A 12192-nucleotide genomic window follows, 5' to 3' on the forward strand; every position below is an offset into this window, starting at 1 on the left:
TCTCTCTCCCTCCCTCTCTCATTCCCCCCCTCCCTATCTCATTTCCCCTCTCTCTCTCATTCCCCCTCTCTCTTCCCTCCCTCTCATTCTCCCTCTCCCCCAGGATGGCCGAGCAGATGTGGTTGCCAACGACTCTGGGGACAGGGTGACTCCTGCTGTCGTGGCCTTCTCAGCGAGTGAGGAGGTGAGGCAGCCCCCATGGGGTGGGTGGGACAGGGGCTGTGCCTGCTGCTGACCTTCTCTCTCCTTCCTTCCTCTCCTTTTCCACCCAGGTTGTTGGCTTAGCTGCAAAGCAAAGCAGGATAAGGAATATTGCAAATACTGTGGTGAAAGTAAAGCAGATCCTGGGGAGAAGGTAAGAGAGCAGGTGTGAGAAGGAAGGTGAGAAGGTTGTTGTTGCCCTTTAGATCTGAGCAGTGAAGTGTCTCAGCACTGACACTGAAGGTGTTTTGACCCAGTGGGATGACAGTGTGCAGTCCAACTCCTGCCCTGCACAGACATCCCTGACAATCACACCCTGTGCTGAGAGCATTGACCAAACACTCCCTGAGCTCTGTCAGCCTTGGGGCTGTGCCCACTGCCCGGAGAGCTGTTCAGTGCCCCAACACCTCTGGGGGAAGAAGAACCAGTTGCTAATCTCCAGCCTAACCCTCCCCTGACACAACTTCAGACCATTCCTGGGGTCCTGGACCTTAAAGATCATCTCATCCCAACCCCTCTGCCACAGGCAGAGACACCTCCCTCTAGACCAGGTTGCTATTAGGAGCTTCTTAGTTTCCATTTCTTTCCAGGAGTAAAGAAACAGGTAGTATTTTATGTTTGAATTTCTCTGCAAAACTCAAACTGTGAGATCAGGCACTGGGATATTGCCCAGGGAGGTGGTGGAGTTACCATCCCTGAAGGTGTTTAAGAAGTGTCTGGATGTCCACCACCTCCCTGTCCTGATGCCTCAGTTAGTGCAGTTGTGGTGGTTTGCACTGGTGGCACTAGAACTAAAACTGTTGGGTGAGCTCTGATGTCGAGATGGGGCAGAACCTTTCAGTGATGCCCTACCTGTGTGTCCCAGCCCTTCACTGCAGGGAGCCACAGGTTGTTGCCCATTCTGATGTCTTTCTCAGCACTCTCCAAATGCAGAACTTTACTGAGGTCTTTTATTTGGGGAGGTTCAAACACTGTGTTGGGGTTTATTCTCCTTAATTACTAGGTGTTTCTTCAATCCTTAGTTTGGGGAAAGGAGATTGAAAGGTGCCAATAGTCAGAACTGTTGGTTTATTTCTGCTGCATAAATGTATCCCTAGAGTGGAGATATTTGGTTGAAGCAGAGCTTGATATGCTGTAGTTGTCATGAGGAATGATTTGTGCACTTATCCTTGAGCATATGATTTACTTTGTCCCTTTTTATTGGTCTGCACAGCTCTGGTGACCCACAGGCAGAGAAATACATTGCAGAAAGCAAATGCTCTGTGAGTATAACCTGTGCCACTTCATCTTGTCACCGTTTCTGCCACACCAGGGCTGAGTTCTGGGGTGATCAGCTCTCCTGGTAGGAGGTCCCTCTGTGGTAGGTTTCTCTCTGGGTTCTGCCAGCACAATAGAGGCCAACAGGAAAGTTACATCTGTCCCTTGGCCATTCTCCAAAGGGGTGGAGCTTCATGCTTTGGGGTGGTAGCATTGTGCTCTTTGTTAACACTGGTAGAACGTGTTGAGCTTCTACCTCAACACAGTACCTAGTGATAAAAATGCTTAAGTGATTTCATCTCCGTGTTGCATTTGGATAAGGAATCAAATACTTTGGCAAAACAAATTCTCTTGCAAAATAAGAGACAAATTGGACAAGGCATTCCCAAAGAAGAAACAAGTCTTTTCCTGGGTTTTGACTGCTCATCTGGACATGCTATTATAAATAGCTGAGGTTTTCCTTAGGAAATATAACCAGGCAAGGACTTGTGTTCTGAACACTGCAGCCCTGGCAGGACACACATCCCCCACCTCTCTCCAGCCCTGGCAGGAGTTGCAGAGAGCCAGGAGGTCACCCCTGAGCCTCTTTTCCAGGCTGACCAACCCAACTCCCTCAGCCTTTTGCTGCCCTCGTTGCCCTGGGGAACATGACTGGTGACAGCCCCAACTGGACTGAGCTCCACTCACCACAGCTCTCTGGGCCATCAGACACTCCCTTGTGGCAGAGTACTAATGCAGAGAACATTCACACAGCCCAGTGCTTTTCACCTTGAACAGAACCTAAATGAACTATTCCTTTTTGTTCCTAACCAAATGACATATCTAACAAAGTTGTGTTGGTTTTGCCTACAGATCGTTGAGAAGAATGGAAAACTCCAATATGAAATAGATAATAAACTCATCCACCCAGAGGATGTGGCAAAACTAATTTTCAGTAAGATGAAAGGTATATGACAATTAAACTCATTGCATAGTTTAGGTTTTTTAGCTGCCCTTGGGTTTTCAAGGTGTTGGGGGTTTGGCTTTCACTCATGTCCTGCCTGTATTTTCCAACAGAGACTGCTCAGTCTGCATTGGGCTCAGATGTGAATGATGTTGTTGTCACTGTGCCATTTGATTTTGGAGAGAATCAGAAAAATGCCCTTGGGTAAGAGGAGTAAGATTGTTCTGTATTTAACATGCCTAAAGAATCATGGAACCATCAGGGTTGGAGGAGATCTCTGTGATCATTGAGTCCAACCCTTAACCTGTCACTGCTGGAATCCCTAAATCCTAAACCAGATCCTCCAGTGGCACATCCAGAATGGTAATAGTTTGTGGCTGCAGTGAAGTCCTGGAAGGAAAATGGAATGCTGTTCTGCCTTCTCACAGGGAAGCAGCTGCAGCCGCTGGGTTTAATGTGATGAGATTAATCCATGAACCATCTGCAGCTCTCCTGGCATATGGAATTGGCCAAGATTCACCCACTGGGAAAAGGTAAAGTCCTAAGGTTTTACTCTTAAGTTTAAACTGCTGTACTTAAATCCTGGGAAATCTGGAATGAGGGAATCGCAGCATCAATGAGGATGGAAGGGACCACAATGTTCATCTGGTCCCACCTCCTGCTCCAGCAGGGCCAGCCCAGAGCACATGGCTCAGGGTTGTGTCCAGAGGGCTCTGGAACACCTCAGTGAGGAGAATCCACCACCTCTCTGGGCAATCTGTTCAGTGCTCAGGGACTGCACAGCAAAGAAGTTCTTCCTCATGTTCAGGTGGAACTTCCTGGACTTCAATTTTTGCTGTTCCCTCTTGTTTGGTTCTCCATGGAGTGTTCTCGAGGAGGTGCATTAAATGCCCAGATCTGACCTGAGTGAAACCTTCAATACATTCCGTGGTGGTTGATCTTTATTGACTGTGTCAGAGTTAGCACCATTTTAGATGGCTTAACAATGCTCCTTTCCATGTGTTTTTCACCCTGGCAGCAACGTGTTGGTTTACAAACTTGGTGGAACATCCCTCTCCATCACAGTCCTGGAAGTGAACAGTGGGATCTATCGAGTGCTTGCCACCAACACAGATGACAGCATTGGTGGGGTTTGCTTCACAGAAGCTCTGGCACAGCACTTGGCTTCTGAATTCCAGAGGTGAGCGTTGAATTCCAAGTGTGGTGCTGTTAGGGCAGAAACTTCATCACCTGCTGCTTGCTTTTGGGAAGGAAATCCTGAGTGGAACAGCTCAGACAGAGGTGTTCAAGGAACAGTCAGTTGTTGGGGGTGAGACTGGGCAGTGCCTGGGTCTGGGTGGATGTTGCCTGCAGTTGGTGTTGAACCCTAAGGGCTCAGCCATAAGCTGTTGTGTGTTTTGAGTGCTATTGGTGACTCCAGGCTGCTGCTGAGCTCCTTTCAGGCACAAGAACTGACTTGTGTGGGTATGTTTGGGTTTATTCTTGGTGGAGAAGACTGTGGAGACTGAGGTCTGTATGGCACAGATGTGTTACCACAAGCTCAGTGATCTTGAGGTGATCAGCTGCATCCTGTCACAAAAAGAGACTTTTTGCATCATAGAACCATCAGGGCTGGAGGAGACCTCTAAGGTCACTGAGTCCAACTGTGAACCTGTCACTGCTGGAACCTCCAAACCCTAACCCAGATCCTCCAGTGCCACATCAGACACCTCTGAAACACCTCCAGGGATGGTGACTCCATCCATGACTCCAGGATGGAACATACTAATGCCCAATGTTCACTGCTCTATTTTTCCTCCACCTGTGGTTAAAAACAGGTAACTCGCAGACCTTTTCTTGCTGTTCCTTGCAGCCACTTAGAGGATTTGCTGAGCTGAGAAACTGTTCAGAGAGGCTGATGTGTATGATTAATGGCAGAGTTCAGGCTGCTTCCTCACACAGTGGCCTTTAGTTGAGGTGGAAATAAACACTTGTTCTTCTCAAGCTTTCAAGGGTGGCATTGTAGTCATGGCTAAAATGTCTGCAGGGAAAGAAACAAGTGGCTCTGACTTGCTTTTCCTTTCAGCTAGCACCAGCACTCCAGTGCCTTCCTTTCTAAACCGATGTCTTCTCTGTTCCTAAATGCAGGTCTTGTAAACATGACATTAGGGGGAACCCCAGGGCCATGATGAAGCTGATGAACAGTGCTGACATTGCCAAGCACTCTCTGTCCACCCTTGGGAGTGCAAACTGTTTTGTGGACTCTCTGTATGATGGGTTGGACTTTGACTGCAATGTGTCCAGGTAAGGCACATCTTGAAGCTGCTGCTTTGATGTAGAACTGTCCTTTAAGTCTTCCTAAATGGAATTTAGGAGCTTTGATTCCTGAGGGTGTACGTGTTAGAAATGGAAGTGAGATAGAAGGTCAGTTTGCTTTGTGTCTGTTAGCATAGACTCTTAGAACCATCTAAGATCATTGAGAACCATCAAGGTTGGAGGAAACCTCTAAGATCATCGTGTCCAACCCTGAACCTGTCACTGCTGGAACCCTCAAACCCTAACCCAGATCCTCCAGTGCCACATCAGACACCTCTGAAACACCTCCAGGGATGGTGACTGCACCACCTCATGGAATGGTTTGGGCTGGAAGAAACCTTAGAGATCACCCAGTTCCAACCCCCATGGGCAGAGATACCTTCCACTTAGACCAGTCTGCTGGGAGCTATATCCAGCCTGGCTTTGAACACTTCCAGAGATTGAGGCACCCGGAACTTCTCTGGGCTCTGGTTGGGAGAATGACATAGACTTTTCCAGCACTGTGCATCCACTGCTGCAGCAGCTGGAGCTGCTAAAATGAGGCACAGTAAGTTTGGAGGTGTGAGAATCAATCCTGTCTTCTTTTTTTCCTCTTCCAGGGCCAGGTTTGAGCTCATCTGTTCTTCACTCTTCAGTAAATGTGTGGAAGCAATTAAAAAGCTCCTGCAGCAAGTTGGATTCACAGCAGATGATATCAATAAGGTAATAAGAGACACCACTTAGCTGTGCTGTGCTTCCCAACTCCACAAGAGGAATGTTTCCAGGCCCTGTTTTCCTTGCAGACTGAGGTGTCTCACCCTGTCCTTACCTATCTCATCCCCTGGCAAAAGGTGCTGCATCCATTCCTTCCTGGTGAAACTGGCACACAAACTGCAGCAAAACCTAACTGGTGCTTTGAATGGTACCTGATGCTATTTCAGGCTCTTCATTACTGTTTTCTGAGTGTCATCTCAGTTTCATTGGTGGATAATGAAGTATCCCAGGTCACTGGTCAGGGAATGGCTTGTTTTTTCTGAGGGCAGCAGGTTTTGGGTGGCCCAGTGTGCTGTTCTCTCAGGTCTTGGCGCTTTTTTTGGAGGGGAAACACTTGAAATGTAAGAGTAAATGAACCTAATGAACAATGACTTACTCCTTCCTACAGGTGCCTGAGAGAAGAGTGAGTGGCAAGCAGCACAAGTGACCATGTGGGGAGGTTTTAGGTGCCAGGAAAGGGATTTGTAGTGTGAGGGAAATCAAACACTGAGATAAGGGCCCAGAGAGTCTGTGGAGATGAGGTCCTGAGCAGCCTGTTGTGACTGCACCTCTCCTGGGCAGGAGGTTGGACTAGATCCCCTCTGGAAGTGCCTCCCAGCCTGGTGTGATTTCTGGGCACCAATTTGTGCTTTGACAACTACAGGTGATCAAACATCCCAGAGCAGTTTGGATTTCTGCCCTGCAGCCTGTGACCTGTCTCATTTGGCCAAGGAAGGGTCTGAACTCACTGAGGTTTGTTTTCCAGGTGGTTCTGTGTGGTGGCTCTGCTCGAATCCCAAAGCTGCAGCAGCTGATCAAAGACATCTTCCCAACCGTGGAACTCCTGAATTCAATTCCTCCAGATGAGGTTATTCCCATTGGTGCAGCCATAGAGGCAGGAATTCTGCTAGGAAAAGACAACACCTTGTTAGAAGAAGAAGCACTTATTGAGTGTTCTGCCAAAGATATTCTCTTGAAGGTGAGGCTGAAATTAGTGTGTTGGAAAACTTGGTGTTAGAGAAACAAAACAATGTTGGTTTATTACTTCTGCTACTGATCAGCAGGATGTGGTGACCATAGAACCACCAAGGTTGGAGGAGAGCTCTAAGATCATCGTGTCCAACCATGAACCTGTCACTGCTGGAACCCCCAAACCCTAACCCAGATCCTCCAGTGCCACATCAGACACCTCTGAAACACCTCCAGGGATGGTGACTGCACCACCTCCCTGAGCAATATCCCAGTGCTGAACACCACAACAGGGAAAACATTTCTCCTCACATCCAGTGTGACTCTCCTGGCTCAGCTCATGACCTTTCCCTCGAGGTTTATTAGATAACTCAGGTTTATCGGCACAAAAGTTGCCAGGAAAACCTGCTTGATGTTGAGGGCAGATGGATTGTGTCTGTGCTGTGCTATAACAGCTCAACTTCATCATGTCTGTGTGGAAATGTTTCTCACTTGCTATGGTGGTAAATGTGGCAGAGAGAATGAATCTTGAGTTTCTTTCCTCATGTTGTAACACTTCCAGCTCGGTGGATCACTTAGAGAAAGGCATGAACTCTGTTTTTTCTTTCCAAAGGGAGTAGACGAGTCAGGGGCTGACAAATTCACAGTGCTATTTCCATCAGGGACACCACTGCCAGCTCGAAGGCAGCACACCCTGCACGCCCCTGGGAACACCTCCTCTGTGTGCCTGGAGCTCTACGAGGCCTTGGGGAAAAGGCCCTTGAGTGAAGAAGGTAAATTTGCACAGGTGAGTGTTGGACACAGCCGTGGGCACTTCCCATAGGGAGAAATGGTTCCAACCCCCAGCAAGGGGGGGCTGGAAGATCCCTTCCAACCCAAACCATTCTGGGATGGTATGAGTAATAACACAAGTGGATCTGGGGGGGAAAAAAAAAAGGAAACCAATCCTAGCACTCCTTGTTAGAGAATTAGAATGACATCTGTGTCACTTGGTGATGGATCCTGCAAAAAAACCACAGCAGTGATAGTGCAAACAGCTAAGAACACCTGGATTTGCCCTGCAGATCAGGAAGTCCCTTAAGGCATGGTTTGATGTGGAATGACTTGTAGGAGTTGCTAAGCAAACTGAACTCCACCTCAGCTGTTGTATGTTCATTAAACTGCTGCACGAGGATTTGGAGGACTTGATTGTGATTGAATTCTCTTCTCTTTGTGCTAGATTGTGCTGCAGGATTTGGATAAAAAGGAGGATGGGCTGCACGACATACTGACTGTTCTCACCATGAAAAGGTACCCACAGTGTTTGCTCTCCTGCTGCTTGTTTACCTTGCTGTGCCAGACCTGTGCCAAGCAGTCTTTGCTCCTCTTACAGCATGTTCCATTTCAGCATTTCACTGCTTGCAGCCCTAGCCAGGGGCAAATCCTGCAGGAGTGTGGATTTTCTGCACTGCCTTTGGTGCTTTCATTGTTTGATTCCTAGAGCAATAAAGCTTAACACAATTGTGCAGGTTATTTTTAGCCACTTCTGAACTGCTGATCAGGTTAACCATGCTTGAGAGCAGGCAGGAGCTCAGGTTTGCTGTGGGAAGAGGGTTGGGGAGTTCGTGGAACCATCAGGGTTGGGGGAGACCTCTGAGATGGAGTCCAACCCTTAACCTGTCACTGCTGGAACCCTCAAACCCTAACCCAGATCCTCCAGTGCCACATCAGACACCTCTGAAACACCTCCAGGGGTGGTGACTGCACCACCTCCCTGTGCCCAAAGCTGAGCACAGCACTGAGCTGGGACCTCCCCAGTGCCAAACACTTGGACTTGGAAGCTTTTCCTCATTAAAGGAGATCCTTGGAGTCCACTTACTCTTTGAAAAGCCACGTTGTCATGCTTTGTGTAGACACAGGTACCTGTGTGTTCCTGTCTCTCAGAGTTCTCACAGTGACTCTTCTGAGTACTATTCCTGCACTTGCTGCTTGCAAACCTGTACTAAATGGGCTCAGTTACAATATTTAACCTATTTCAGCATCCATGGAGAAGACACATGTTTTGAGGGCAAGAAGTGCATCTCTAACTGCTCACTAAGCCTGACTTCAACACCTGATTTTACCTGTGCTGAAGTGTGTTCATCCCTGGATAGTTTGATGCTGATCTTTCTTCCTTCCATCTGCATGCAGAGTGTTTCTGATCCTCTTTGGAACATGCAGTGACAATACTCAGTGTTGTGTGGAGACAGTGCCTAACACACCTCTCTCTTTTCCCTAGGGATGGGTCCCTGCATGTCACCTGCACAGATCAAGACACTGGGAAGTGTGAAATCATCACTGTGGAAGTGGCATCGTAGTCTGTTTGGCAAGGCAACATTTTTCCAAGTTGATTTTATTGTCTCTTGTTGGCCCTTCTGCCAAAGTGGTGACTCTGGGATGTCTTTCGTGATTCTTAGAGGACTCTAATAAACTCGAGTGAAAGGCAAATTTGCCACCAGGTCTGTTTGGAGTGGAAAAAGTGGTGCAAAGTGTTCATCAAGGCCTGCAGAGAGCAGAGCACTGACCTACCAGCACCTGGTTTAGAGAATGCAAAGCACAAATGCCTGTGCCTGTGGTTCACAACAAGCACAGGCCATAGCCTAAAGACTTCTTTTCCTGACCACTCAGGTCCTGTACCCACTCAGCCCATAGATCTGAGACTTCAGCAGCAGAGCTATGAGCCAGGCAGAGCTAGACTGGTGCAAATCTGTGTACCAAACTGTCCTGACATCCTCTGTGCTCTTTCCCCCAAACCCACAAGGGTGGTGCCCACTCTTTCTGGTATTTTGAGCAGGTTTCCTTCCTTTCTGGAGTCACTGTAAACTGGTTCTGTGGTGTGACCTGAAAGATGTGTGCAGGAGTTAAATGTGCTTATTTATGTGCTATTAAAATACCATTTTTATGCAGCTCTTTGCATTCTCCTTTCTGTGTTCTCATATATGTCATAGATCTGCATCTGCTGATCAGGACATGGAGCAGGAAAGTGCAGTTATGGGATCTGAGGGTCTTGGCTGAATGAGCAGCAATTCATCACTGATGGCCCAATGTTACCTTGTCTTGTGGTAGCTGAGCAGGTATTTCAGTGTTCTTCCTACCTCACAAAAGCAATAGGCACTGCACAGCATAGATCCACACCTTGCTGCATGTGACACAGCTTGGCTGTAGTGTGTGGCTTAACATAGGCAAAGGGGAAAGTTAGGCCTTGCTTAGCCCTGGGTCTGTGGTCTCTGGAAAGGAACTGAGCCACAGAATGTTCAGAGCCTGGAAGGGACCCACGAGGATCATCTAGGCCCTACACAGACATCCCTGACAGTCACACCCTGTGCTGAGAGCATTGGCCAAACACCTCTGGAGCTCTGTCAGCCTTGGGGCTGTGACACTGCCCTGGGAGCTGTTCAGTGCCCAAACACCTCTGGGGAAAGAAGAACCAGTTGCTAAGCTCCAGCCTAACCCTCCCCTGACACAGCTTCAGCCTATTCCCTGAGTCCTGTCACCAGAGAGCAGAAATCAGTGCCTGTCCCTCCTCTTCCCATCATGAGGAAGCTGCAGACCACAAATGAGGTCTCCTCTCAATCTCTTCTAGGCTCAACAACTGTCCCAAGCTGCTCCTTGTGTGGTTTCCCCTCCAGACCCTTCCCCATCCATGTCACTCTCCTTTGGACACTAACAGCTCCATATCCAGGCACTGCAGTGGGGCTGACAGACCTGTACTCCACCAGCATGAAAACTTCCCTGGAAGGAGTGTTGGAAAAAAACCAAAGTCTGGGAATGTTGAGGCAGTGGAGTTTTACAGCCTTAAAAACACACATGAAAAGACTGAGGCACTGACGAGTGTGAGACTCTAGTGTGTCCAGTTGTGGCTCCTCAGGGCCAGAGGGACATGGAGCTCCTGCAGCAGCTCCAGGGCAGGGCAAGGAAGATGCTGAAGGGACTGGAGCACCTCAGGGATGAGCAAAGGCTGAGGGAGTTGGGGCTGTTCAGCCTCCAGAAGAGACACTGAGAGGAACCTCAGGAATGGATTCAAGTCCATGAACAGGAGGTGCCAAGAGGAGGATCAGACTCTGCTCAGTGGGGAAATGCTGCGATTGAGAGATGGGATGCAGCTTGATGCAAGCAAAATGTCAGTTTATTAGGCTGTCGTGTACAAACTTAGACTAATTTGGGCTGAGTGTGTTTTATACTGATTGGCTACCAAAGACAAAGAGGGTACATATTCATTGGTTAGTACAGGAAAACCAACTTACAGTTAAACACCTTTTTTTCCTTAGCAATAACTCTTCTTTCAAGGACAGTTATCTCCTTTGTTATCTCCTTTGCTCATTACTTTCTCTGCACCAGCAGCCTGACCTTGTGCAGTTACCTAAGCAACACAGACACCTCCTTATCTTTCCCAAGGTTTGTGGCCAACCAGCTCCAGCACATCCCTGTCCACCAGCTGGGCCACACTAGGGGCCCTGAGAGGAACCAGCTCTTGGCCCACAGGGAAACCAATACTACAAGGAAAACAGCACAATCTGATGCCCAGGAAGTTCCACCTGAACACAGGAAGAACTTCTTTGCTGTGCAGTCCCTAAGCACTGAACAGATTGCCCAGAGAGGTGGTGGATTCTCCTCACTGAGGTGTCACCGAAATCAGGACTAAAACCTCATAACAGCAATGGAGAGTTAAGGGACATCTCTTCAACAAGCACAAGGCACCACCAGGGACCACCCCAAACCCCCCGGGAGACCCCCAGGGCACCGACTCAAAAGCGACTAATTAGCATAAGAAGGGAGAGAATCACTAAGCAACAGAGGATAGAACAGTCATTAATTAGAGTCAGGTAACTTGTGAGCAATTCGCACTAATTGCTTTGTTTGCTGGGCTGTGTGACTAGCAGGAAGTTTGGACGGTTGGGATGCAGAGCATCCCCAGAGCATCCCTAGAGCATCCCCAGAGCATCCCTAGAGCATCCCCAGAGCATCCCCAGAGCATCCCTAGAGCATCCCCAGAGCATCCCCAGAGCATCCCTAGAGCATCCCCAGAGCATCCCCAGAGCATCCCTAGAGCATCCCCAGAGCATCCCCAGAGCATCCCTAGAGCATCCCCAGAGCATCCCCAGAGCATCCCTAGAGCATCCCCAGAGCATCCCCAGAGCATCCCTAGAGCATCCCCAGAGCATCCCCAGAGCATCCCTAGAGCATCCCCAGAGCATCCCCAGAGCATCCCTAGAGCATCCCCAGAGCATCCCCAGAGCATCCCTAGAGCATCCCCAGAGCATCCCCAGAGCATCCCTAGAGCATCCCCAGAGCATCCCCAGAGCATCCCTAGAGCATCCCCAGAGCATCCCCAGAGCATCCCTAGAGCATCCCCAGAGCATCCCCAGAGCATCCCTAGAGCATCCCCAGAGCATCCCCAGAGCATCCCTAGAGCATCCCCAGAGCATCCCCAGAGCATCCCCAGAGCATCCCCAGAGCATCCCCAGCTCATAACGCCCGCTGGTAACGCCGACTGGTGCTGAGGGTCCCATCGCCCACTCCACCCGCGGCAGAGGGTTAAGCTGGAAGGAGGAGCTGTGCCCTTGGATCGCCGTTTCTTTAACCCGCTGCTCCCAGAGGTGTTCCAAACCCCCCGGACTCGAGGCCGAGCGCTGCGCTGGAGGAGGAGCAGATGGGCACTGCGGTCCGTCCATCCATCCCAGGGATGCTGCGAGGGGAGCGCACAGAGCAACAAAGCCAACGGCCCCGAGCTCTGCGCGCGGCGTGGGGCCACTCTGCTGCTCCCTGTCCTGCTCCCT

The 12192-nt window shown here is 49.4% G+C and overlaps 1 protein-coding gene across 1 annotated transcript; it reads left to right on the plus strand.

The window, feature by feature from the left end:
• Positions 1-97: 97 nt before the first annotated feature.
• Positions 98-8733, plus strand: HSPA14 (heat shock 70kDa protein 14; the record flags this gene model as incomplete). Its single annotated transcript, XM_009078903.1, has 13 exons — positions 98-184; positions 273-355; positions 1415-1463; positions 2311-2404; positions 2515-2605; positions 2830-2934; positions 3420-3581; positions 4529-4684; positions 5296-5398; positions 6195-6407; positions 7011-7184; positions 7617-7687; positions 8655-8733. Coding segments are annotated over 13 exons (1467 nt in total), but the record flags the coding sequence as incomplete, so codon positions are not given.
• Between the last annotated feature and the right edge of the window lie 3459 nt (positions 8734-12192).

Source organism: Acanthisitta chloris, unplaced genomic scaffold (assembly GCF_000695815.1).
Source record: "Acanthisitta chloris isolate BGI_N310 unplaced genomic scaffold, ASM69581v1 scaffold17467, whole genome shotgun sequence".
Lineage (NCBI taxonomy): Eukaryota > Metazoa > Chordata > Aves > Passeriformes > Acanthisittidae > Acanthisitta > Acanthisitta chloris.